This window comes from Gallus gallus, chromosome 13 (assembly GCF_016699485.2).
Source record: "Gallus gallus isolate bGalGal1 chromosome 13, bGalGal1.mat.broiler.GRCg7b, whole genome shotgun sequence".
NCBI classification, from domain to species: domain Eukaryota; kingdom Metazoa; phylum Chordata; class Aves; order Galliformes; family Phasianidae; genus Gallus; species Gallus gallus.
Window position 1 is genome coordinate 10,079,367 of NC_052544.1, and position 27,841 is coordinate 10,107,207.

A 27,841-nucleotide genomic window follows, 5' to 3' on the forward strand; every position below is an offset into this window, starting at 1 on the left:
AGTAGAGACCCCAGCAGCCCTGGTGCACGCCGTAGAATGGCCTTGATGTGTTTGTCTCCACAGACCCAAACCCAGCTCTGTATTTCACAACCTGGCGGTCTGCTGGAGCTTCAGAGTGTTCCTGCTGGCCAGCAGCAAGGTGGTGTGCTGGGAGGGAATGCTCTGCAAAACAAGGCGCAAATCTGCTTAGGAATGTTCACCAGCTGAAATCACTGGGGTGTTGACTCCTTCTGCCCCTCAGCTCTGCTCAAGGAGGGATCTTTTGGTCTAGAATCTGTCTCAGGATGGGAAGTGCCCTGTAGGAATATGGAGCTCTGGTTATGGGGGCAGAACCCCCTCCAGTCCCATTGCCCTAATCTCTTCCAACATAACGTTCTTGCTGCCTGGGGGCATGAAAACCCCTCAGGCCCCGAGCTGAGCAAGCTCCATCTTCCCTTGGGGAGCTCACAGGGTTCAGAGCCCCATGAGGATACAGCAGTCCCATGGGCTGCATGGGTAGTGATGGCAGGGACACAGGAGCTGGAGCCACTGCTGCATCACTGCTGACACCAGGGCTTGGCAGAGAAACTCATGGGCTGGGATATTCCCCACATGGCGAGACATTCTGTGAGTCTCTAATGAGCAGTTTATTAAAGGCCAAAGCAATGCTGGGAACTGGATGTTGGGAAATTGCGAGTGAAGTAAGGGAAAGTTTGGGACTCCAGGAATAGAAGTGTGAGGTCTGGCAAATGTGGGGGCTGTGGGAAGCTCTAACGTGGAGCTGTGCCTGGGGGCTGATGGGGCAGCATGGAGCTGGAGGTCCTGCTGGGCTGCAGCCATGGCCGGGTGGGCCAACGCTGTGCAAATGGGACTTGTGATAGGCTGCTTCCACTGCGGATGGGAGAGACTGATGGCTCGCTCTGATCATCAGGACGCACAGTACAACTAAAAGACGAGGATCTCCCAGATGTGTTCAAGTGGTTATATATATCTGGAGTGCCACTAGTGCTTGCTGTTCCAGGAATATCTTTGTCCCCAGGCACCTTTGCTATACCGAGACCAGGGAAGAAAAGAGAAAAGGTTGCTCGAGCCTTTTCCACCTTCCCAGATGCCGCAGTGCTGATCCCAGTCAGAACCAGCAGGATCCCATCTGCTGTGCTGCAGTGTCAGACTGGAGGCACAGCCCGTGACGTATTCCTGTATGTTCTCATAGTGCAGGCAGGGGATGTTAGAGGTTTATTTCCAGTTTGCTGATCTAGACAAAGCTCTCCAGGCTCTAACGAGGACTGGAGGGTGCTGGATTGCTGGTATTAAGCATCCTGCAGCTGGTTAAGGGCTACATGTTTTACACCGATTGAAGCAGGTCCTCAACCCACCCTAGTGCAGCTGCCCATAGATGACATCTGGGGCAGGCACCTATTGGGGTGGCCAAAGCCAGCTGTGACCTTGGTGGAGGTTGCAGAGCTCCATGGATGAGGAGGAGGCCTGGGGAATGTGACCTCAGAGGGAAGCCTGTAGGGTTCTGCAGGAGCAGGCACTGTATCCTACGTTTCTTTCTAGTTTTGTAACTGTGAAGTAGGGCAGGAACTTCCGTATCCCTGAGAGGGGAAGCAGTCAAGGGCTTAGTCTGCAGAAATGAAGATTAATTTAAATTTACTCACTCAGAGAGTCACATGCTGGAAGGAATTTCTTAAGGAAGTTGGGGTCAGACACAGTCCCAAAGGCAGCCTGGAGCTCAGCACCTCCATTGCCCACACACAGCTCCTGTGCAGCCACTGATGTGAGAACAGCTTGGGGTGAAGGTCCCATTGCCTGGACAGGGTCACTGCGGGTGGGGGTGAAGGCTGAGGGACAACTCTGGGGACACTGCCATGACAGCACTGGGTAGATGGGTCGGAGCCACTGCACTGTGCGGGAAGGGCACAACGAAGGCCCGCAGGAAGAACATATCCAAATATATATATTTTTTCCCTTACACAGCCTGGAATGAGGCCAAAAACCTAGGGCTGGAATCTCTCTCCAGACAATTAATTATTGTGGAGAGACAATTTGTTAAGCAAGAGAGGCTTTTAATTTGCAAGAGCTCATCTATTCTTATTGTATCTTTTAAGCTGAAGGAAGTGGAGTTGATCAAAATAGGCTGGGAATAGAAGATTTTAATTTAGAGGCTATGTTCAATGTGCTGATGAAAATAAGGAACGGCATTCTCAGAAGAGCAAGCTCCCCCCAAAACCCGGCTGGAGCCTGCAGGGAGTGCTCGGGAACAATTCAGATCATTAGGAATATGCTTGAAAAGTCTTTTAGCAGAACGCAGCTGGACTTGCTCAGAAAAGGACCGTCCTCGGATCTGTGGGGTGAGCCCTTATCTTTCCTTTGCACCGCACTGGTGATGGTGAAGGAGGGTGGGATGGGTTGTGGGTGCCCCATCCCTGGAGGTGCCCAACGCCATGGATGGGCTCTGGGCAGCCTGAAGTGGCTTCCAGCCCATGGCAGGGGTTGGGGCTGAGGGAACTTGGAGGTCCCTTCAACCTTATCATGATTCTGTGATTCCAAGAGGGACGCGGTGGCTCTTCAAAGCCATCTGCCCGGTCTCCTTCTTACACTTGTTCACTGAAAGTAGCTATATTTAGAAGCCTTTGTGAAGTTGCACAGTGGCGCTTTTCAAAGGAAAATGTTTTTTTTTTTTCCTTTTTGTTCTTTGAAACAACTTATTTAGAAAGGTATGCTTGCTATTTGTGCAGCAGGTTAGGCTGGGACTGGAAGCGATAACCCTTCCTGCCATGGCTCTGAATGCGTCACCGACAAACATCCCAACTCATTGTCCCAATTCAATGGGAGTTTTGGTAACTCCACGCACAGAAGTCATTTCTTGCCTGGTTTAAGTGCCGCGCCAAATAGCCACTAACTGGAAATGAGAGCTGCTTTCTGCCTCTCCAAAATGAGCGTTGTGCCCTCAGGCTGTGGGTACGTGGGAAGGAGCCTTGCTGCAGAGGTTGCACAGCGGCTGGAGGAGAGGAGCTTGCCCCCAGGCAGTTCAATTGGAAACAGAATCAACTGTAAAAAAAAAAAAAACAATAATCTGTAATGAAGTGAAGGCAAAAGGGAAAGAGGGTAGAAATTGAATTAGTGCTGTGCTGGTTCCAGCGGTCCCCTGTGGCCCCTTCCTGGCTGCAGGGAAACGGACCGACGGGGCCATTCCTGTTGGGGTTGCAGGAGGGGGAGAAATTCAAGGGTAAATCACTGTAGATCAGCGAAGCACCGCTGGGCTGTGCAGCAGGAGCCCATCAGCAGCTGGGGCTGCGCGCTGCTGGTGGGGCGTGTTGCAGGTGTGACTTTCTGCTTAGCAGAGATAAGGATTTTCCTAGAAATATTGAGAAACCAGATGGCAACTCAAGTGCTGCAGTTCTGGGAAGGAGAGGTAGCGCTCACATGTACGCCGAAGGCATCATTCGTGGCAGCCTGCCCCACGCCATGACCCACTGCTGGAGCTCGCTGCCCTCTGACTCCTGATCCCAGAGGATGTGATGCTTCCCACTTCCACCTCCTCTCGTCTTCTCGCGCCCTCTGCACACCTGCAGACCATTAGAAACAGCGTTCTTTCATTTTGATTTGATCCGATCGCGCTCAGCCTAACGTCAATCCGTGCCCCATCCTTCCTGTACAGCAGCTCCATTTCTTCTTTCCCTCTTTTCCTCTGATGCATAAGGCTAAAGCTCCTCTCGCTATTTTTCTTCGCATCCTCTGCAAGAGCCAATTCAGCCTGACCTCTGCCAGTCCTCCCTTTATGCTTTGGGCGTTTCAAGACATGGGGATAGGATGCCCTTCTTTCTTTGCAGCACGATCTCTTTACCCTTTTCCTTATCAGCTCTCTCCATCTTTTCATGTAGCTATTTCCTTAGCCAGCACAAAAGCCATTCCTGGGCTTGAAATGCATGTCTCAAAGCTCGGGCGTGTCCAGCACTTGAGAACTCACTGAGAATGGCAAACACTGCCATTGAACCAACCTGATGTGCTGGTTTCACAATGACAAGGTCACATATGCCACTAGTTTTATGGCTCTCTCTTTTATATGTTTTAAGAAAAAAAAATAATTAAAAATTAGAATAAGTTTTGTCACTTATATATATGAACTACACCATATGTTTTACAAGGGCTGCTGTGAAAGTAATACCTCCTATTTTACTGTATTGGCCCACAGTATCAAAGGCAGAGATGTTGGTGGGATGGCAGTGGAGGCTGAGCCTTCCCACCAATGCCCCATTCCATGTTGTTGCCATGTGACAGATGGCAGCAGAGGGGCAGTCTGACACAACGGTGTCTGACATGGACGTGCAGATGAAACAAAGATGGGGAAATTAATTCCTCAGTGTGAAAAGAAAAGGGCACCCATTGACATTCATTTCTGAACCTCTATGGAGACCAAACAGTGGATGTGGCGCTGTGAGGCTGTGGGTACATTTCAGCAGTGGGGACAGTGACAGTGGGTGCAGGTTGATATGCATGTGGCATGCAGGTTCATCACTGGTGAAAATGCATCACTAATGGCGGTGTTTGTGTTGAAAAAGAGTGTTTTGTAGCTGAGAATTTGCTCTATTAAGAAGTGCTATCATGCAGTTGTAATTTCCATGGAAACAATTAAGAGGCATTACTTTGGGAGCAACCTACATAGATGTGGTCCTACACAATTCCTCCTCACTCAGTGCAGCCCAGGCAAGCCAAAACGTTGGATGCCCACAGGTGCCAGGCCAATAAAGGAGCTCTGTGTGCACGCTCCAGAGCTGCTGCCCAGCTTTGTAGCAAGTCCCCCAAGCACAGTGCTGCATGGGGGCTGTGCAGAACCGCAGGGGCAGCAGCAGCACTGCAGGGAAGCTCCCAAGGATCGGGATGGGAGCTGCTCCCGTTGGTCTCTTTTTATCTTGTTCTCTTCTTATTCTGAGGAGCCACCATTACAGAGTGATGTTCAGCCACCATCCTGCTCTGCTCCCTCCGTGAGCTTTGTCCTGCTGTTACATGGAAGGGGGACACAGGAGGAAGCACCACCAGCCCCTCCTGTTGCTGCCTGGTTTCCAAGCAGGGCGAGCAGCATGAAAATCGGCCATGGCCACGCTGGAGGGCAAGGAGAGAGCATGGGAGCTGTGTGGGATTTGGGGCATGTGGATCCCAGAAGAATCATTAAACAAGGAATGGTAACACAAGGCTAAAGGCAACTGGAGAGCACTGTTTTCTTTGGCCACATGTAGAACAGTAAAAGAAAAAGGAAGAAAAAGGAAGAAAAAGGAAGGAGAAAAAGCAAGGCCAAAGCCCAAAGATTCTGTTCAAACACTAATGGAGTTTTGGACAGCCCAGCCCTGGGATTTGGAACTGTTTCCTATCCAGTTCATTAGCAGGTTGCTAATTAGTGAGGACAGTTTCCTTTTAATACCCAGAGAGCACCGGGTCCCCTCTAAAAGCCCAAAAGCTGGGCCAGCATCCTGTTCTGCAGTGACATCCATGGGTCGGGCTGTGGGAGGGAACATTCATCTTTTGCCCTCCAGCAGCGATGCGCTGAGGGGCTGTGGGTCCCCATCACCCAGAGGAAAAGCAGGCTAAGGGGGCAGTTAATGGTCCTCCAGTTCCTCTCGCTCTGCAGGGAGGACTGATGTCCTTTGGCAGCATCTGAGCCCAGCCCTGATGCTGAGGGTGCTCTCATGGTGCAGGAATGCTGGAGCAGACACTGCTGGAGCAGACACTGCTGGAGCGCCGCGGGGTGGGAGATGTGCTCCATCTGCTCAGGATTAGGAGAGACTTCCAGAGACCCAGCAAACAGGAGTCCATCACTTTACTGCCAACACAACTTGTTTTTCCAAGGCGTAACTGTTGCCAGAAATTCATGGAGTCAAGACCTGGCATTTCCCTACTTCTAAAGAAAACTCACCCCAGTTTGCTTTACCTCCAGTGAGAAGGGCTCTTGTCTCCAAGAATAAAATCAGAAAGAGAGCAACCTCTGCTTTCGTCTCTCATTTGGTAGCAGTGAGTGGGGGGATCACCTTGCAGGGGCTGGCAGCCTGGCTGTGCTCTGGGCTGCACGTGGAAATCTCATCCATGCTCACGGGGCGTTTTAAGCATCTTTCCAACCTGATGATCCTTTCCTGGTGCCTCAGGCACTGCAAGCAGCACGACGAGCTCACCACCGCGGCTCAGCAGCATGCTCATGTGGAAAATCCCCGGGTAATTTACCCGGAGTGGGATCCTCTGATTTGCTGACATCCCTCATAAACAGAGGCAGACATGAAAGGAATGAAAGCAGAGGTGCTAATTTGGAAACTCATTTTGCCTAACTGCTCACAGACGGTCAGCAGGGAGCCCCAGTGATAAATAATGGTTGTTGAATTCCTGAATTGGCTGTAAATTGGCATGAAGGAGTGGCATCCCCTGCACGAGGCACAGCTCAGTGAGTTACTCTGGGCTGCATCCTCGCCAGGTGAATGCAGAGGTAGCTCAGGCTCTGCGTACGCTCAGGAGAACGGCAGCAGCTTCTCCACCCATGGGTACAGGCCATGATTTATAACAGCCACTTGTTTACTTTGAAATGTCTCTTCTGTATGATAAATACCTTGGAAATGTCACCCTGTAAGTGACTCCGGAGAGATTGGCCCCATTGGAGCTTTCGGCTGCAGCTTTTGGCTGCACGTCCTTTGAAAGGCTGTTTAAGAAACACGTCATGTTAGGCAAACTGTTCGCAGGCTGACATCCAACAGCCATGAGTGATGAGTGCTTCATGCACCAGAAGATGTAAATCATCCCCTAATCCTGCCTGCCCTGTGGCCAGCTTGTCCCCAGCCACTCCAGGCTCAGCGCTGCGTCCCCTGAGCGCATGTCATCCCAGCTGCTGGGTAGCAGTCACTGCTCTGTGTGCATAGAGATGTGCAGATGGGTGGCTGTGGGACCTGCACGGAGCATCGCAGCATGGTTTCTTCCATAGAGTTGGGAACAAAACTCCATCCTGCCTGCACCCTCTGGCTCTCAGAAAACTGAAGGCAGTGCGAAGCCGTTAGCTGAAAGTGAGTCAGTGACCCAAAAGCTACAACTGAGGACAAGCCCATAGTGATGGATGTTCTGTCTGCAAAGTCTGCTTCCTCTCCCATGCTCAGGGATGACCACAAGAGCCGTGATTACAGCCAGTGTGATCTTTCCAAGCCCGTACCTTCCTTCAGCTGGGGCTGGAGCACAGCTTTACAAGCCAGAAGGCTGATGTCAGGATTGCTTCATTCAGCAACGTTGGGAACGGCTAATAAACACTACTAAAAGCTTGCTAATAGCTTTAATTAGGCTGCAGCTGATGCTTCATAAGTGGTTCTCTTTTCCTCCTCCACCCCTTCCTTGCAGCTATTTCCTGGTGGAGCTCAGGAAGGTGAGGTGCATTAATGCTTCTTGGGGGAGACGCAGCTGTGAAATTACATTTTTTTGGTGGCTTTTCTTTTTTGTAGGGATCTCTTTTAGCATCCTACAGCTGCTGCCTGGGCTGGCCGAGGTGCAGATGGGACGTTCACCTTGCTGAATGAAAACGGGCATAGTGTGGGGGTTGGATAAACCAGAGGTAGAATGAAAATGCAGCTTTGAAGAGCAATTTACCTTCACTGCTGCGACCCTTCTGTGAGAACCTGCAAGCTGTGTCCTTCAAATCATGTAATCTTCGTCCCACCTTGGATGAAAGCAACCACGATAAAGGGGTTTGAAGAAAGAGTTCACCTGAAAGTGAAAACTTTGTTGTTGTTGTTGTAATTCATTTTCTTTCTTTTTTTTTTTTTCCTTTCTCTTTTTTAACCTTGAGGGTTTCCTGCAGCAGCACTGACTTACACGTTGAGGCATGAAGCTGCCTTGTGGCACGCGAGGCTTCTAAGCTGCTTCAGTGCTGACGATCCTGGCTGTGAAGCTGCAAGGCCACGCAGGTCTGCAGAGCCCATCACCACCCACCACCTTTCATGCCCATCAGCATAGAAGCTATAGGTCCCCAAACGCCCCCCCAGCAGCCCCTGACTCAGAGTATCATATGCTGTGTTTCTCACCCAGATGCTCCACTTACAGATGCTGGCTTCCTTCTATGTGTGAGCACGCCTGAGCTGTAGGACACCGTGGGCTCCTGCTGCAGCATCGTGGAAAGCACTGTTCACCACATCACAGAGCGAGGTGGGTTGTGGAACCATTGTGGCTACTGAAGCTGCAAAGCTGAGAGGCTCTGCTGCTCTTTGGCTCAAGGGTCCTAATTCTGGCTCTTTTCTCCTGTGCTTCTGAGTATGGTTCTTACAACATGTGCGAGCAGCCTGCTGTGTGGTCTCCCTCCATGGGGATGTATGAGCCTATTTTTGAAAGCATCTTTACTTCGAGCCTCCACAGAAATCAAACCAAGCATACTTTAGAAAAAACACCCATGTAGATGACTTGGAAGTGGCTCTTGCACAGTGCTGTCATTGTGTGTGGGCAGATGTCCCCAGCTTCTGGGTCCTTAAAAGTAAGAAAACACAGCAATAGCACGAGTGGATCTTACCTTCTTACAGAGATCAAAGCAAGGAGCAGGCTGGGTTCTTGTGGCAGTGATGGCTTTTTGAGTGATGGTGTTATTGAAACCTCTTATGAAAGAAAAAAGAAAAATAAATAAAAGCTGCTGTTGTGAAAGGGAATAAGTACTGTTCCTCCCACAGCCCTGGGCAATGATTGCAGAACCTGGACTTGAGCTGAGGGACCGTATTTACCATGAATAACGCCTGGGAGGGAAGCAGTGTGGGAAGCAGAGGGAAGCACAGTGAGCTGTACCTGTGCATGTGAGGGCAGGCAGTGATGGCTTGGTGCAGGGCTGGTGCTCTTTCCCAACAGTTGGGCTGCTGTGAGAGCACTGCATTATTTCAGCTTCAGCATCTCCTTGGGATGGCAGTGATCTCAAGTGGTGTGTGTGTTTCTCAAGGTGCAAGGGAGGTTTGCAAAGAGGAAGAGGAGGTCTGCCCGTTCATTTGGGAAGAGGACCAGCCAGATCTGGGACTAGCACGGGACAAGGTTTTTTTCCCAGCCACAGGGCTAGAAGCATTGGGGTTACTTGAGTTTGAAAGAAAAGCTGAATTTGTCATGTACAGAATTTGGGACTGGAGGGAAAAACATTCCTTGAAATCTGACTGAAGATCTGGCACATTTTTTTTTCCTGGTGACAGCGCTGCTGACCTCCTGGATGTGAGTGCTCATAGTTCCTGGCATCCCTTCCTGGCTGCTCGGGGATGGCTGCATTGCAGCTAAAGCAGCATCAAATTTAGCTGGTGAAGTATCTGATGCCTGGAAGAGATGGGATTTACTTGAGAACTCCATGAGGGCTTCCTGTGCTTCTGGGAGCTGTGCTGCCCAAAGGGGCTCTAAGGAGGCACGGAGCTCACTGTGGGTTTGCTCTGTCCCAACCCCTACCCATGCTGGTGCTGAGTGCATGGTGCTGGCTGAGCTGTTTCAGCTGTTGCTTCCTGAGGGCTGAGATGTGGTACGTGTGGGGACTTTGTGACATTTGGACCCTGGGAGCATGCAGGGGTCTGAAACACCCTGCTGCTGTGGAACCAAGAAGGTGCCCAGTGCTGTATGAGGCTGGAGAAACAAATGCTTCCTTTGGTATTTTGCACCAAGCAATCTATTGGGAGCACAGCTGGTAGAATTGCTGTACTGACTGTGGGTGAAAAAAAACCAGAGATCAAAGCAAGCAAGTTGGTACATGAAAAGGATGGAAACTTTTAGAGGGAATATGAGGAGGAAAAAAAAAGGAGTCCTGGGTGTGCAGGGAGCATATGCTGCTTCCTGAGATCTGGATCTGTGCTGTTGGCAATGGCAGAGCTATCTGTGTGCTTGAACCTTGGTGGATGTATGGGTGTTCTGGCACCTTCTGCCTTGATTTTGCAGGTCTCTGAGATTTTAACAAGCTGCCCGTGGGAATGGTGGAGTCCCCATCCCCGGAGGTGTTCGAGAAGCATGGAGATGTAGCATGGTAGCAGTTAGTGAGCATGGTGGGGATGAGGTGATGGTTGGACTAGGTGACCTTAGAAGTCTTTTCCAACCTGAATGATTCCGTGATTCTATCCTCTGTTTTAGGGAATGCGGGTTTTGATGGTATTAGAAACTGCCCTGCACCAGATTCCTCACATAGCAGAGAGATCCCAAGGAACTCCAGCCTGCAGTGTAAGCTGTGAAGTGGGAAATGCTGTGCTCAGAGTTCCTCAAAACCTGCCCTGCGTGTACAGAAACAAAGCAGCTGAGGATTGTGTTGTGGTCAGGGATATGAGCACATCTGATGTGAAAAAGGGCAGGAAGTGTCTCAGTTCAGAAGTTCCTTGGAAAACATGGAAAAGGAAATCCTGGATGCTCCTGGTTGACTCAAAGGAACTGCTTTCTTTAAAAGAGGTGGAATTACAGAATAGCCCAGGTTGGAAGGAGCCTGCGAAGGTCATCGAGTCCATCTTTTAATTTATAGGTTTGGTGAAATAGAGCAGTTCTGAAATGGAGAAATGATGGGGGAAAGTCCATTTTTACAAACAAACTGCCAGTGAAGAAAAATCAGAAATGTCAGGAGGAAAAAAAATCCACCAGAATTGAGGCATTTCTATAGGAAACTTCCATTTCACCAAACACCTCCTGGGGAGAGAGGTGTGGTGGGGAACTCCTGGGCGGGGGCGTGCAAAGCAGGCAGGAGGACTTGGGGAAAGAGATGCCTTCACTGCTGTGTAACCGAACTGTAAATCACTGTCCTAAGTTTTGCACCCTAAAAACCTTCCGTGCCTTTCTTTTGGAGACAGTTGCATCCCAGGGACTGGAAACTGCCAGAGCCTGGCAGCGAGCAGGCGGAGAGGTGCAGATGGATTTTCAACCATGATTCAGATGTCACCTTGTCAAAATCCCTTTGGACATTTTGCTTCACTGCCCAGACCCTGTGCTCATGGGAAGGCATGCGTCTCAAGCTGCTCTGAGCTGGGTCTGGCATGAGAGGCAATGCACGCTGTGCCTGGCACCAGCCAAGCCTGTCTGATTATTCAGAGGAGAAATGGAGAGCAGTGCTGAGTGGTAGTTATTAAAGCAGGCACCTGTGGATCCCGCACAGTGTGCCTGAGCTCTGCAAGCCCACACAGGTTTGCACAGTGCCTTGTACCAGCAGGCAATATTGGTGTAGTATCTCGGGTTTGGACAACATAATTATCAGCACACCACACCGCATGCCTTGGTGTAATGTGCTGCCAGGGCTGCATTAGAAAAAGGAAAAGGGGGGGGAATTAAAAAAAGAAGAAGGAAAAAAAAGCCATGTTTCCAGTGTACAGACAGTAATAGAGATGTTTGTATGGCGGTTGTGACTGGTGTAATCTTGGTTGTTACACAGATCTAAGTGGGATTTGAAACAGTCAAAGATGCCAAAACAAACGTCAACGAGATGGATGGTCTATTAGGCGCAGCTCATTTGAGTCACTCGTTGCAGGGAGGATTCTACCTGTTTTGTGACGAACCAGCAGTGCTGCAAGAGAAGAGATGGGTACACTCAGCCTTTGGCCCCAGCCTGGGCTGCTGCCATCCCCCAGTGAGAGGACATGTGACTGTGGGGACAGCAGTCCCAGCAAAGCAGATTGACAGTGTCAGGACATGGATATCTTCCATGCAAATGCCACGTGCCTGCTTGTCCCTTCTGGGAACAGAAGGCACTTTCTTGTCTCCAGCTATGGCCTTTCTTTGTGTGACATTGGACAGTGGAAGCCCTCATTGCGTGAACTAATGACTTGCAGAGTGTGTGCTCTCTCAAGGCTATCTGGTGTTTGTCTGTGAAGGGGAGACAAGCAAAGCTAGTTTCAGGGCCAGCTGGTTTATATGCTTTTGCTAAGTCAGTTTGCTGCTGGTGGAACTCTAATTGACTCAGCTGTGCTCTGGGAAGCTCCGCTGCGATGGGCAGCAGCCTCTGTACATCCACCTCTTGCTTGTGCTCCCATTGCTCTGCTGGAGGGGTTTTCTATCACGCTCTTTCTGCTGGTTTTACTTCTTACCCTGTAATTACTTAAGTCCAAAAGAGAAAGGAACCAGAACAAGAAACTTGAATGGAGAGATAGATGAAGAACTCCTTTTGTACCAAAGATCGTTGGGAATTAATTTGATGTCCTCGCCTTGGTGCAGTCCAGACTTCATTAAAGCATTTGCGCAACTCCTGGCAGCTGAGCGTGTGGTGGAATAATTTTGGTCTCCCGACAGATTCAATTGGTATCTGCCTTCGGGTTTGGCTGGTCTCATTTAGGAAGTGTTTGTGTTGCTTGCCGCTGCACAGAAGGGACTCTTTGTACTCCTTTGCATAACAAAGCGGTGCGCTCCTTAGCAGGGCATGCAGCGGCAAGGCGGAGGCAGCGGGTCCCTGCTGAGGGTTTGCTGAATAGATGGAGGAGTGGGAAAGCAGTGGGACAGTGCTCATGGCTGTGAAAACAGGATCTGAGCTTGGCCCCTGGGTCACTCTAATGGAAAAAAAACAAAAAAACAAAACCAAATCTTGGAACTGGAGCTAAGAGGATGGAGTTCGCATGGGTTATGTTGGGCTGAGCGCACAGTGCTCCCCAAGGGCCTTCATCTACCTTGCGTGCACAACTGTGTTGCACACAGACCCTCCCCTGCTGGTTTTGTATCTGGAGCAGCCCAGTATGTTACTGTGATCCAACTGGGACAGGCTGACCCAGGAAAACGTGTTCTGCTCTGCCATGTGCTGCCGATGCCGGCGCTCCCCGGGGAGCAGCCGGCTGTGAGCTCTGCCAGTGTGTGACTGAATGTGGTTCTCATTAGGAATGGTGGGAGCCTGCTGAGCTGCATGAGAGTGGCCAATCATAATAAACGCTTCGAGGAATTTAGCTCCTTGGTGTCTCTTCAGTGCATACCGTGGCTCTGCTGGGATAATGTGCGTACCGTGGGTCTGCTGGAAATCAGCATGTGGTGGTTTTGGGGGGGATGGCTACCTGCTAAAACGGCACTGCAGGAGGAGTAGTTCTGCTAATGTAGCAAACAGTGCACAGGCCGTGATGTGCACTGTGGCTGCTTGGAGAAGCTGTGGGTGCCCCATCCCTGGCCAGGTTGGATGGGCCCTGGGCAGCCAGTCCACGGCAGGGAGTTGGAACTTGGTAATCCTTAAGGTCCCTCCCAAACCAAGGCATTCTGTGGCTGTGGGATGGACTCAACATACTGCTGGAAGGTCGTTTTGGGCTGGGAGTGAGCAGCAGTTGTTGCCTTTTGGCTCTGTTGGGGAGCGCGGACAGCTCTGTCTGGCATATATGTGCGCTGCAGGGCTCGCCATGGCATTATTCTCACTTACATGCCCGTAATTATATGTAGCAACTTCTTAGAAATAGTTTGAGGCAATGTAATGACTGTAATTAGGCTGCCACATGGCACCAAAAAAAAAAAAAAAAGAAAAAAGAACCTCAAACACAGAGCGCATTGAGGCAGCGTGAGAGTAAAGTTTAGACAACCTGAGCATGTCCATGCACAGAGATGGCCAAGGACCAGCTCACTGTTTGAAGGAGTTGTGACCCGCAAGTGCAGGGCTGTGGCTGTCCCCTCCTGCTGTCCCCCATCTCTCAGCAGCAGGTACTGCTGTAACCCAACAGCTGACTCCTTGAGTCGGATTTTTTCTGCAGAGTTGGTTTGTCCAAATGCAACAGCAAAATACACAGCGTTGCAATAGCATTAGATTGCACAAGGGGAGGCAGCTGTGGTCTGAGCAAAGCTGCTGCATTGCAGCGCTGACCCCAGCTCTGCCCCACTGCCACCCCAGGACTGGAGCTGCAGGAGGCTGATGCTATGGACAAAGAGCTGAGTTCCCCTCCTGTGGTCTGGGACCGGCATGGAAGCACAAAGGTTGGAGAATCTTTACGTAAACAGGCCAGCACTGGAAGGAGAAGTGTGCATTCTGGAGAATGACGACTGAAATGTCAGATGTTTATTAAGTTAGTCCTGGTGTTGACAGCTGAGCCCATTAATAGCATTCTTGATCAAAAAAAAAAAGCCAAAGGCAAATCTGATTCATAAATATCCCAGTTGTTCGTTGTGACCTAGTTTTAAGATTCTTTAGAAGGGGGAAAATAAAAGTTTAGAAAATATTTACAAATACTAGAAATGAAGGCTCATGTTGCAGCTGGTGACTGCTCCGGCCTGCAGCGAGGTAGGGACAGCAAATAGAGCACAGGAGGGCGAGCAGAGACTTGGAGAGATGTTGTCTGTTAGTGGAGATGTGTGCTGATAGAGCTGGCAAGGCCAGGAGTCACCAGGGCTCGCTGTGAGGCTTTGGGAGCCCTGTGGGCTTTTGGGATGTGAAAGGAGCAGTTGTGAGCAAGAACAAAGTTTGATGGGGTTTGGGAGCTGTAAAGGTGAAATGGTTGGTGTGGTGCATCAGTGAAGCAGAAATGCCAAAGAACTGCTCTGGGTAACGTGTGGTGCTTCCAGGTCAGAGACCTCCTACGAGAATGGCAGTGGAAGTGGCTCGATGGAGCCAGCCCCAAGAATCAGCAACAGATTTCAGGTTTGGATTAGGGTGAGAGCCGTAGGAAGGGGAGAAAATCCAGCCTAGGAGGAGGGATGGAAAGAAGGAAAATTGTTTACTGAAGACAGGCAAAACAGGAGGAGTATAAAGCTCATCAAATGTGTAAAAAGCTACTGCAAAGAGGAAGAAACGTTTCTTCCTCTGTCTCTCATGGCCAGGAGATGTCATTAATATAAGCCAAACCAGAAAGACACAGATGCTGGGAAATGGTTCTTAGGTGCAGTAGAAATTCCATTACTGGAAGCCTTTGCAAGGAAACGAAAAATGTATTTGCTACAGTTAGCTGTGCTGTGACTTCCTTAGGCTCCTTCAAGATTTATTTTCTAACAGTGCGTTAATTTATGGCTATTACCGTGATATTAGGGTGATGGGGTGGCTGTTGATGGTATTTTGGAAGGACTCAATGGCAGGGCTATGGTCAGATGAGGTCAGAGCCAGCAATGCCAATGGGACCACGGTCCCCCAGTCCTGCTGGACAAGGTGTTGCTCAAGCCCTCCAGTTGAGGTTGCCAGGCCCTCATGTCCACCACCGGCACCTCCCAGGCTGCCTGATTGGAGGTTAGAGGGAGCAAGAGGGAGGATGGCAGTGACTCGTGCCGTTCACATCGCTGTGTGTCTCTCGTGTCCGTGGTGCCCCAGGGAGCCATGCAGCCACGTTCTCCTGGTGGAGGACACGTTGTGCTGGAAGCGCAGTACTTGCCTAGGTGGGCCTTTGGGGCTGGAACAGCCATTCCGATGTCCTCATTTAAATTTCATTGATTTTTTTTTCTCCAGAATTATGTCTCCCTTGACAGCCTAGAAATAAAACCTCTTGCCCCGACTGGCACAACAGCCTCATGATTTCTATATATTGACGAAGCGGATTCACGCTGTCTTAACACGGGCAAGCTATTCTTCAGCACGCTCGATCAGAGGAGGAGAAAATTACATTTTACGCACCTCCTGCCGCTCTCCTTACGTTTCCCATCCCGGCTGTCCTGGGGCAGGTGTTGCTGTGAGCTCCCACCTGCAGCCTGCCCAGCAAAGCTGCACAGTGCCGGGTTTTCACAGGCATATCTCCTGATGCGGGCAGTGCCCAATTAGGCACGGTGCCGCAGTGCGAGTCGGCAGGGGTGTTTTTAGTGGTCCTCCGAGGTTCCTTTCTGCCTCTTGGCTGAATTGAAAGTGGCGGCTCTCTGAGTCCCAGGCTGGTTGCTGGCTCATTTCTCAGGGTCACGGAGTCAAGGAGCTTCTGGGAGGACTCTTCAAACTTAAATGCTTTCGGCAACAACGGAGAACAGCCTTCACACTCCCTCTATGGAGGCTGACTCACCATGGCAGGCTGGCGGGGCCACCTGAGCATCGTGCTGAACTGGTGCTGTTCTCTGGCTTCCACTCTGCTGGCCATGATGTGTGTGTTACGTGCCGTTATGTATGTGTGTGTTGGGGTTTCAGATGAGGAAGCCTTCAAAGGTCTCAGGATGACTATCCTGCTGTTTCCAGCAGGTGCAGCCCCTGAAGATCTGGTTCTGGAGGTTGTTCCTGTGCTTGCATTTGGGTGTGTCATTCAGGCAGTGTTTGCATGGAGTTGTTAAGACCACCAGGATCAACTCATTCAAACATCAACCCCTGATGGTGACCACCACAGATGATGTCACTCAGTGCCCCGTGTACCCTTCTCTTGAACACCTCCAGGAGCAGTGACTCCACTCTTTCCCTGGGCAGCCTGTTCCAATACCTTCACCACTCTTACCGAGAAGAAATTTTCTCCTAATATCCAACCTGGCTGAACCTCCCCTCATGCAACTGAAGGCCATTGCCTCTTGTCCTATGGACTGGGTTTTCCAGGAACAGGTGAATGGTGAATGGCAGACATAGATGAGACCCGAGAACCTGAAAGCCATGTGCTACGCCACACCAGGGAGCTGTGTGACCCATCCAAAGCCCCCACTGGTGGGTATTTGTTTTCATGGGAAACTTCCGCTGTCAGGGCCGGTTACGGCAGGAGACCTTGCTCTCATGAGCTTTATTTCTGAGAGTGACAGCTCAGCTATGCAGCTCTAAATATATGTTCCCTGGTCCTGATGTCCTATTTAGGTCAAAGCCTGTGCTTTGCCTACAAGAGAGCCAGAGAGTGTAGACTTACCATTTTGGATAATTAGCTGCCTCTGAGGCAGGAATTATCTTTAAAAGGAGTTGAGCTGGGGCGGAAAGCTTGTGCCAGAAGTGGGGCCAGAAAATGCTTGTTTGTTTCTGCGTATGCAGATGTGAATGACTTTTCCTAATAACTTCTGGGGAAGTAGTAAATGGATAGCTGCTTTGCTTTCCCAGCGCTGGGGGCTATTTGTCAATCCAGATTAAGACGGAACAGCAGAAACAATGGGACACTTGCTATGACTGAGCCACATTATCTTTAATCTTTCCAGCAATCTTTTCAGGGAAAGACCTCGCCCTTGAACTCTGTTGTAATTTACCTGCTGTGCTCAACTCTTTTGTGCTGTCGGACGGCATCCCATAGCTGTGTGAGCAGCTCTGCTGCTGCAAAGCTCTCAGGCATGTTGGTGGCTGCTGCTGAGCATCGAAACTGCTGGGCGGTGGCTGTGGAATAGGGTGGTAGGGTTGAGGTCTGCAGCCAGAGGGGAGCTGCTGGTGCAGCTGTTCTGCTCTATGGCTGCAGTATTCCCAAGCTTCCTGAGCACCGGGGCATTCAGAAATGCTTTCAGCTCAATAGAAACTGCAGTGAAGCTGTGGCTGTTTAGTGTCTGGCTGGGACTGGAGCTGTTCTAGCATGCTTTACATCAGGTGTTTGTGTCATCTTGCTGCTGCTTGTCCCCTGCATTCCAGCCAGTACCTTGCTCTTGGGATCATAGCCCTGGGCTTCAGCACCATCTGTGCCTGTTAGGACATTGGAAGGCAACATAGGGAGCACGGCCCTTTCCCAAGGCAGGCTGTCGTTCCCCTTCCCCAGCATGGATGCTGACTTCAGGAAAGAAGGCTGCTAGGGATCTCTGATTCATGCATCACTTCTTGGTCCCCAAGAGTGACATTTGCAACCTGCAAGCTGGACACCTGCACTGGCCCGATGTCTTTGTGGCTTTGGGCTGCATTAGCACCATCTGCCAGGAGAGGAGAGCTTCCAGCACCCACCAAGAGATGTGGGCATCATCATACCGGGGTGTGCAGGGAAGGACCTGACTTGGGCTTTTGTGTTGGTGGTATTCCTTCACACAACTTGTCACGTGCTTATGTTTTTGGAAAAGGCCTGCACACACCAGCCCATTTCCTGCTCAGCCTCTGCAAAGAGGATCCTCCTCTTGCCAGCTCTCCAAATTGGGTTCAGTGCAACTCCCTGAAAGAAAACATCTCTTGGAGTGGAGAACATCCTGCAGACAGTGCCCTTGGCAGCTGCAGCAGGGACGAGAAAGGCTCTGCTTATTTTCAGAATAGAAAAGTAAACCTGATGTTGGAAACTTGGTTAAAATAGAAGCCTTCGTACTGCGGAAGGGTGCAGTGGGTCAAGGCTGTGCCTATGCTGCTTCTTTCCAACAGAAATATTTGGAAACTACCAAAATTCCCAAGTTTCTGCTCAGCTGAAGCGTTGTGTCATTAAAATTCCTCATTGCTGTTCTAATCTTGACTTTGCAGTTTGTTATCTTGACATTATAAAGTCAAATGCCATCAGTGGTAGGAATAAATATTTCCCTGTGGAGGAGAGCATTATCAAAGTTGATGCGGGGAGGGTTTCCTTAGCTGGATTTCACCAAAATTTCTGCTGACAGAAAAGTCTCAGTTGTGAGAAACCAATCAGCATATGCTGCCCAGGGCCATCTGTCCCTGTCTGCCTGGCCATTGTCAATGTCACCTCCCTGAGGCAGCTCGCAGGCCTACTTTGAAGGTACTGACCAGAATGTGACACTGCATTGGAGGACTCCCACCCCAACATCAAGCCATGATGAAGGTTTGTTTAAACCCAAATTGGAACGTGGGCTGGAGGTGGTCCCTTCTGGGAGCTTGCCACCAGGTCTGCCCATGGTGCAGGGTGGCCCTTGGCCCACATGAAGATCCATTTCAAGCATGAAATGGATCTTGCTGTGAAATGGGTGTGACATTGAGTGGAAATCCTTGTCAGAACAGTGCCTGGGGAGATGTAACGCTGCTCAGCCATCCAGCCAACGTTACCCCTATTTTGCAAGCTTGGACAGCACCTCACTCCATCAGTAAATGCTCTTGGCTAATACTGGGCGATGCTTCCCAGAAGAGGCATAAGCAGGGAAGATATTTTGCTCAGCATTAGTTGGCCTCAGCACAATCTCAGTAGTGCTGTCTGGGTGGAAGGAACCAATCTAGACCACTAAGCTGGATTTGGCCGTGCCAAAGTCCAGGAGCAGCGAGTGAGCAACATGGGGCCCAGGCTGCCCTCCTACCCCCCCAGTTGCAGAGAGCTCTCAGGTAAATGCTGTTCTCCATCCCTCATGATGCAGCAGAATTAGAAATATCCCAGCTGAGGGAGGTGTGCTTCCAGTATCTCCTTTGAGCAAAGGCGTAGATGCAGTACGCACTCCTGAGTGCATTTGGGGCTTCCTCCTTCAGTGCATTAATTTTACATAGGTGCAAAGTGAGCCGTTTTTCATCTCTCCCCTGACCGCAGACTTATTGGCAGACCTGGGAAGAGGCACTGTGCTGTCCCCCCACCCCCCAGCTGCATCTGTCGTTTCAAGTGAGTGCTGGAGCTTTCTTCTCAGCCTGATCACGCGTTATTTTAATGCATCAGCCACCTCTTCAAGGAAGAGAACTCATAAGGACGTAAAGAGAACTTAAGCAGATGTTCCTAACCAAACTGAATTTCAGGATTTGCTAAGAACAAAGCGTTTGATTTGCTCAAAAGACAACCAGACATCTGTTCGAGGGCTACGATTCGCGACGAACGCCAAGATGCTCCAGCCCGTAACGAGCCCTGCACGGCTGTGCCGGTACTCTGTGCCCGCCGGGCCGGAGGACGCGCACCGGACCGGATCCCCGCCGGGCTGTGCCGGTCCGCCGTGCCCGCTCCCGGGGCTGCCCCGGCCTCCAGCTGCGGCCCCGGCCCGGCTCCGCGGAGCAACAGCGGCCTCCAGCGCCCAAACCTCCTCCCTCCGCATCCCGGCCCCGTCCTCGCAGCAGTTTCTGCTCGGGGGCTGTCAGCCCCGGGTGGAGCGGAGGGGTTCGGTGAGGCCACCGTAGGAAAAGCCTTTTTTCTTTCTTTTTAACCCTCTGGAGAAAAAAAAACTGCGGACTGTTTGTCTTTCTCGGGCACCCAGTGTTTGTGACACTCAGGGCCGGTGCTCCACTGCGCTGCACGGAGGAGGCAGATCTGCCACTACTGAGGGGACCCGTTGGACCTCTGGTTCTGGCAGAGCCCTGGAGTGAGGGCTTTGATGCTTTGATTTTAGCAAACGTCACTGAAAGTTATGAGGGTGCTTAAAATATCCTCCATGGGAAGTTTAGGGAAACGGGATTCTTGATGCTATAGAGAGAGCCCTTGATAAACCAAAAGTCTCGTGTTCTTCTTGGGAAATGACCTGGGCTTTCCCCTGGGGCTCCATCAGTGCTCTTTGTGGATGTTACCAAACCTTCCCACGTTTTTTCAGGAAGGTATTTGAAATGGTGGGGAAGGGGTGCGTTGCGTGTATGAGAAATCCCAGCGTGAACACTTGTCATGCTTCCAGTTTATTTGGAGTTTGGAGAGGTGAGGAATACCTTCATGCCATCTTCTCTGTCACAGCCGTGCCTTTAATTTCAGGCAGAGCTGGAGCGTGGAGAGGGCTCTTGGCACATCCCCCTGTTCTTTATGCGCACGTCAGTGTGTCTTTCCCTGGAAGAGAGGTTAAAAGTGCCAGAGGATGCCTTCAAGTCCCTGATACAGAGCCTGGCTCAGGATAAGGAAGCAAGTAAAAATACTGCTTAATTCTTCCTTTGAGCATTACTTTTAAGTAAGCCTACATACTCTTGACAGAGAGTTCGGGCTTACCATGGACATAGGTTAATATTAATTAACCAATAAGCAGAGCTGGCACTTCCCAGTGCTTCTGGGCAGAACAGTCCACCTGCTTGCTGCAGGACCAATGTCAGTCACCTCGAATGCCTGTCTGGCTGGAGGTGCTGAAGGTTACGACTTTGTTTGTGTGAGTTTTTGCAGACAAACGCCTGCCGCTGTGCCTTGCTTAGGTTGGGCCTGCTCCCGGCTTCTCATGGGACTGCTTCTGTATCGAAAACAAGGAAAAATCTCTTTGGCACCCCTTGCTTTCCCCCCCGTGACCATGGAGGTCCCCATCCCCCCCAAAGCCGTGCTCTGCACCGAGGGGACGTGGAGCCCTTGATGTTGCATCGCTCCTTGCTCACATGGCTTCGAAGCCTTCTTCGCTCTCCTGGTTCCTGGCCAAGGCCCTAACGATGTTGTGTCTGACGAACCTCCCACCCCCATCTGCTGCACAATGCAGCCGGCAGCTGGTGCTGGGCTGCTGGCTTCCAGCACGGTCATTACGGCCGCGCCGTGTCATTAACTGCAGTGCCTTCATTTGGAGATCCCGCTCAGCACCTCTCTGCCCTACTGCATTTTCTTTAAGCGTAAAGGAACAGAATATGGGGCTGGAGCCTGGGTTAATGAAGGACAGGGGCCAGCCAGACCGACGGTTCTCATCCAGGCTCTTTGGTGATCTGGACTCTGTTCCTTGTTATTGCAGCTGACAGTGCTCCTAAAAAAGCCAGAATTTGGCTCCACAGCTCCATTTATCCAGGGACAGGAGTCTGAGCTCCTGTTGGAGATGTCTCTGCTGATGGCAGATGAGTGTGGTCACCCCAAACCCGGCGTCCAGTGGGGAAAGCCACTGTGAAGCTCCCTTAGCCCCGCAGACTGCAGCACCTGCTTATGGAACAGACTCACTCTTCCCAACAGAGATTTTCAAGTACTTAATAGCATTGAGTTGGAAGTAATTCCCTCACTTGTCTGCCATGGAGCACTTGCAATATATAAATATACTCAGAATTACCTAGGGCCCAAGCTAGATGAAATGAATCAAGTCTTGCCAGACACTTCACTGGCTTTTGGTCCCGGCCTTCTGCAATCTGGCACCAGCACAGATTAAATAAAGGCTTATTCTTAAAAATATCCACAGCAAATTGTAACCTTTCAGATGCAGAGAAGACAGAAAGCAGAGCTCTGCTGAAAACTGCTGGTGTGAAAAGCGGAGTATTTCCTCCACCCGAACGAACGCTCCTCTGCCTGCATGTGAAATCCAGGCAGGCTTTGCAGGTTCTGCCATTTGTCTGAGCTTCTGGACAGCCTCCAGCACAGCCTGAGCCACGGCACAGCTCGGCAGCTGCAGGTGTGGGGAGATGTTGGCCATTTGATCGCGGCGTGTGGGCAGATGGGCGCTGCGAGGCACAGCCTGCAGACCTATTTCACAGCCGGAGCCCACATGCTCCGAGCAGCCTCGGCAGGAGGCCAGATGTGTGCCAGATGTGCTGGGCTCGCTGCCCACGCTCCACCCAGCTGCATGCAGACAGCCTGCTGTCTAGGAAATCCCGGTGTCATCATCTGTGTGGTATTTAGGCTTGGAGGAGGCCCGGATACTCACATGTTCTGAACGCACAGCAAGCACTCGTTGCCATACAGGACGCTGTCTGTGCCACAGACGGGGTCAAAGTTCTTTGTACAACCTTTCCTTATGTCATAATTGCCGCACGCTGCCTGGAGACAGGAAAGAGAAATGCTGAGAATATCCAACATGCTTTCACTTTACCACATGCTCTGCGTTCCCAGCAATGTGCATGTTTTGTATGTCTTGGTAACTCATCCCAGCTTGCTTAGCACTCCGCTAAGAGCTGACAGGAACTGTGTCATCATCCCTTGGCAGTTGAACTCCACCTGGCACTCCTGCACACCCACAGCAGCGCCAACACCGAGCAAGTAATGCTCCATGGGCAGTGTCTGATCATCTTATCCCCAGTTTTTATTTTCTATGGCCGCAGGAATACCTGCCCTCACACTTTCAAGCTGAAGAATAATGGGAGCTTTGACCTTCTCTTGGCAGGTAACAGCAACATTCAGCTCTTTGTTAACAGTTTCCCTCTGCTGAGTGTGGGAAAATGCAGTGGAAAGCCAGTACCATCCCTGGGATTTGGCTGTGGTGCAGCAGGTGGAAGGAGGTTTGCAGGCACCAGCGTGTGCTCCCAGCCCAGCAGCTCGTGTTACTTCACTGTACGTAGCAAGAGTGCAACCCCAGTGCACGGATTAGTGCTCACTCCCCCACATTGTCCATACCCTCATGCTACACAGAAACAGTAGCCTTCACCTCTGTTCCTTGGTCAGCAGCGCCGTCAGGCTCAGCATTCCCTAGAGAAAGCGTGGAGAGAGAAAAGACACCTCAGCACCTTGCTTCACTCAGGTTGGCTTTAGGGCTCCCAGCAAAATGCTTCAGCCTGAGGGCTGTGTGTCTTCACTCTGAGAGCTTTGCCCTTTCAAAGGCCCAGCAGATAATTCCCTCCCTTGCGTCTCTCTCATTTTACTTCTTTCCCTCGGCAGAAAGAGCACAATGGTGTAATTCCTCCCAAGGCCAGATATGTACCCTGTGACTTTCCATTCTGTTTGTTCCAGCTGCCACGGAGCAAAGGTGGCTTTTGTGATCTTTTCTAACACGTTCATGGGTAAATGAGAAACTCCTGTTGGTGCTGGACTGCTCCCAGAGTAAATCCAGGGTGAATTTTCTGGTGTCCGTGGTTTTGAACCACAAGGAAACAGAGCAAAAGGCAACTTGGTCTCTACCAGGAGGAGAAATGGTAGACCCTGAGGTCCCACACCAAAGCTGGTGGGAGCAAGCTGTGACTTGGTTGGCCTTTTCCATGGAGAAGGTGGCCCTGAGCTGATGGCTGGGATGCTGCGGGTGGAACACGTGGTGGGTTGTTTTGAAAAGCAGATGGAATCTGTCTGGCAGAAAGCAGTACTGGGAAGACGGCTTTGGGTTGCCTATAGATCCAGAACTCATCTACACAAAGCATTTAGGCTGCATCTACATCACCAGTCAGTGTGGCCCAATAGCAGTGGGTCTGTAGGGTAAAGTAGTTTGTTGCTGAGGATCTGGTAGTCACGCTTCTGTGCTCGATGGGTTTTACTCTGAACGAGCACCAGTCCAGTCCCAGGAGCTGTGGCTCCATATGTGCTTAGTTCATATAAAAGGAGGCCATGCTTTGTGCTCAAACTGCTCTGCAATGGCAACTGCAGCACAGAAAATAGGATGATGGTCTGGCTTCAGAAGCATTGGGAATGAACTCACTAATGCAGAAATCCCTGGTGAGCGGGACCTGGAGAGCAGCAACAACTCATGTTCTCATCCCTCTGCACCATATGGGATTTTGAAAACACAGTTGGCTTAAACATTGACTTTGGAAACAAGAGCTGCATTTTCCCTTCTATAGATTTGTTTCCCGTCTTCCTGGTTTTGCTTCTTCACAACTAGAATAGCACCTATTTATTCTGAAAGGATTGCACCGTCCTAGAAATCACCACCTCCCACCAAATTCCAGCCCCACAGGAAGAGTGTCAGCCCAGCAGCTTTGCTCACTGTGGGAGTCGGGCACCTTTAAAACTTCTCTAGGCTTGCTTGCAGGCCACTGCTTTAGTGCCCGTTGGCACTGCAGCACTCTCTGGGGAGCACTGCTGCCCACTGCCCAGCAGCAAGGCCCCAGCACAGATGGCTCATTCCCAGGCTCACCTTCCCATGCAGCAGGCTTAGAGCTGGAGCAGGGAGAGGAAATGGCTCCTAAGCAAAATGCTGCACTCACCTTGGGTGAAGCTGACTGCTAGGAAGAGGAGCAGGAAAACGGCACTTGTTTTCATGGCCAAGGTGATGCTCAACTGGAGACAGCAAAGAGGGAAAAGGACGCTGCTCTGGATCACTGAGATGCCATCTCAGGCCACCTGTGCAGAGACCTTTATACTTTCCCATCGCTGGCACCACCCTCCATGGCCGGCTCCACCCCGCAGTGTCATGATGACAACTGTGAAAGTACAGCGACAACGCCAGGTGGCAAATGGCACAAGGATCAGAGCCTCCCAGTGCCAATGGCGGTCCCAATCCTCATCAATAACAAGGGCTGGAGCCACATACTGTGCATGGGGCTGCAGGGAAGAAATGACACTGTACAAGAGCCAGGCTGGAGAAATGGTCAGGAAAGCAAGGGAACACCTGCATGAACGGGACTCCCCTTGCCATGAGTGTGCTGCTTTGTTGACCAGCCCTGCCACTGCCGCTCGCAGGGCTCAGGGCCATCACAGTAACAGGTCCTGCCTGGACAAATGGAGGCAACAGCAGGAGCTGCTGCTGGAGGGCAGAGAGCCTGTATGTGCCTCAGGCTTCCTGCGGCTGCACGTGTGATTCTGCCTGCCCCTCTCTCTGGTTGCAGGCTGAACTGAGCTGGCCGGGTCGGGTGCTGCTCCCTGCCCCTCTCCCTGCCTGCGGGCTGCAGTGAGCCCTGGGGATCTCCTGCATTTACTCCTGCAGCGGTGCGCTGCAGAGAGTGGATCAGTCCCTTGGGTATTAGAAGGATTAATTAATGTTTCTAAAGCACTTTGATATCTCAGCCATAAATCACTGGAGAAGTGCAAAGCAAATTATTACTAATGGGGGCTTATGACTCAAAGACAGATTTTTAATTAGCTGAGCAGAAAAAGTCAATGCCAAGAGCAATTCAAGGAGCTGTTTGTGAGACAGAAATCTCAGCTCAGGCAGCTGCCCTGCTGTCCAAGGGAGACCCCAGTCCAAATGCAGCCCTGGAGGATGCTTCACTTGCCAAAAACGTCCCCTGTGAGTTTGCTTATGTGGGGATGGGGACTTTTCCTGCTCTCACTTAGGTTTCCCTCTGCTCTCCCTTGGACGATCTGCTGTAAGAAATACTCTGGATGGAATTTTGCATTTCATTAATGGATTACTTAAAGCTGGTGTTGGGTGTGACCCCCTCAGCTGCTGCGAGCAGCCAGGCTGGGTGCTTGGTGGATCTCTGAGAGCAGGCAGTAGCCCTTTGGGAGCCTGGGACAAAGTATTACTCTCTGAGGAGTGAGGTATGGCCATTTGTTGGAGCTGAAAGACATTCATTCCAGTCCAACACTGTCCCTATTTATCCTCCTGTAAAGCAGGCGGTGCCAATAGGTGCTTTGGTGGCACTTCCCAAAGCTGGGAAAAGACTTAGAAAGGGTGTTTATGGTTATGGCAGGCCAAACGGGGATAAAATTTTCCTCTTCAATCTTTAACACATGTAAATAGAGCAGCGCTGAGAAGAGTTTCTCTGATTATCCTTGTTTGGGATGTGCCCACTCGCGGTAAAACATGTTTGCACATTTTCCAGTTCAGAGAATCTCGCTGCAGCCAGGAAATGTGATAGTTTTGATTGTCCAGAAACAGAAACGTCTTTCCTCGGATTCCTTGGAAACATTCAGGCACATCTCCAAACTGGAGTCTGGTGGGTAAATCCTCGGTGTTTACAAAAGCTGATCTGCAGATGGGAACTGTTGGTTCCTGGAACACTGCAGGTATGTGTGATGCTGTGGTTCTCATCTTTCCTTCCTCTGCAAGCCAGATGCATCAAAGCAGGGACCAGCTGCCTCCTGGACACTTCTCATCCTCTGATTGCTTAAGCTCATGTTGGATTTGCAGTGACTTAACTTCATGTTAATGACCCTTCCCAGAGCTGTTTGAGATTAAGTGTTTTACTACTGAAACATGTAGAAGAAACTCCACATCATGCAAGACAATGAGCTGAACTTGGATATTCCACAACAAATGGAGCCAAACCAACTGTTTTAAGCGCAGCTGCCTCTGCCAAATGGAGGACAACACAGGCTGCTAACACTGCTGCACTCAAGCACGAGGTTTTTAATGCAATTTCCCTGTTAGCAATTGCCCTTCTTTCCCAAACGCCTCTACTGACACCCGTATGTTTGTGAGATGCCATCAAAATGTGGGACTTCGGGGCTCATCTGACTGCCTTATATTCTACCTCTCTCTGGAAAATCAAACAGAAATGCTCGGGGCTGATTTGAGCAGGGAGGGATGAAAAAGAGCTGTTAGCTGCCATGGTGCTGGGTGCTCCTGGTAGAGGGAGCAGGGAGATGTCTTCAGCAGTGTGGGCTTTCTCGGGATGTGTCACCTTGTCAGAGCAGTGTGTTCCTCCAAACACATCAGCTGGAGGAGTAGAGAAAAATGAGTCAGGCGCACAGTGTGACTTGCTGAGCACAGCCCCCAGCGTGGGGAAATGGGGAGGACAGGCAAGCTCCAAGCAGGGGCTGGAGTGGGGCAGTCACCATGTTGGGTGCTGGCTACCATACGCAGTGTGGGACAGAGGACCCCTGCAAACCCTTTTGCTGTATTGTCCAGGCTTCCAGAAGGCACTTGTAGGGACAGCTGGGGAAGGAGTGATGGACAGGCAGAGCCTCCAGATCTACCTTTGGGTAGATCAGCAGGAAGAGGTCATCCCCCTTTTGCAGGTGGGATATCTGCACCACCTTTTGGCCAATTCAGAGAACTTTCAAGTTGTATTTTTTATTTCTTGGTGAGGTTTAATGCTGCAAATGAAAGAAAGATTACTTTGAAGACAAACAAAAAATCTGGGAGCCCACCTTCCTCCCTGGGGTGGCCCATCCATGACAAGCTGGAGGAGCACTTGTTGCACCAGGGCTGGAAATTTCTTGTTGAGGAAGGTTTGATCTACTAAGAAAAACCACTGGTGCCCTGGGGGAATTGCAACAGTCATGAGTTGAAAGCATTCAAAGATCACAAACCAGGTCCAGATGATTATGAATCACAGCTTAGAAACTGCAAATGGTTTTTATCCCCTAGAAAAAGAAAGGCATTTACCAACGGACTCATTCGTGGTGGTTCACATTTTCCACACTTCCTCTGAAGCTGAGAGAGGGAATGGGCTGAAGCAAATGCAGAGCTGCCCTTGCAGTGCTGGTGCCTGGGAACAGAGTGGTTAAAGTTATAAGTTATAATGGCAGAGCTTGATGTGGGATGAGTGGAGACTGGAGAAAGGCTGGTGCAGATGGGAGCCCAAGAGGTGTTACAAGAGAAACTTCCCAAGATGGCCAAAGCTCTCATGGGTCCAGTTCCCTAAAGCTCTGTTATCTGACCGGTTTGCCAGGCCTGGAGCTTGTTGGTGTATCTAAGATCTTGCCTATGGTATCCAATTTGGGTTCGGAAGCAGCTGGTGAAGACAGGGCAGGTGAGCAACCCTCGTGGCACGCCCATGGAGGGGAGAAGGATGTGGTGCCTATGGGGAAGTGTGGAAGATGCCTGGAGGAAAAGT

At 50.7% G+C, this 27,841-nt stretch overlaps 2 protein-coding genes across 7 annotated transcripts in view; one reads left to right on the top strand and one right to left on the bottom strand.

The window, feature by feature from the left end:
* The window catches only part of LOC101749151 (serine protease inhibitor Kazal-type 5-like), an 89,567-nt gene that overhangs the window by 14,277 nt on the left and 47,449 nt on the right, over positions 1-27,841 (top strand). For 5 of the 6 annotated variants that reach the window (XM_046900538.1, XM_046900543.1, XM_046900541.1 and 2 more), the window contains exon 2: positions 8,044-8,145. The gene's annotated coding sequence lies outside the window, so the exon portion shown is untranslated. Of the gene's footprint in view, positions 1-8,028; positions 8,146-27,841 lie in introns of all 6 variants that reach the window. The other variant, XM_046900540.1, reaches the window with a different exon arrangement.
* LOC101749216 (pancreatic secretory trypsin inhibitor-like) lies at positions 20,194-24,446 on the bottom strand. The gene is made up of 4 exons (XM_015293895.4): positions 24,323-24,446; positions 22,837-22,877; positions 22,120-22,232; positions 20,194-20,357 (listed from the first exon to the last, which is right to left on the bottom strand). Exons 1-4 carry the CDS (start codon positions 24,375-24,377, stop codon positions 20,282-20,284), a joined length of 285 nt encoding a protein of 94 aa, XP_015149381.2. The 5' UTR covers positions 24,378-24,446; the 3' UTR covers positions 20,194-20,281.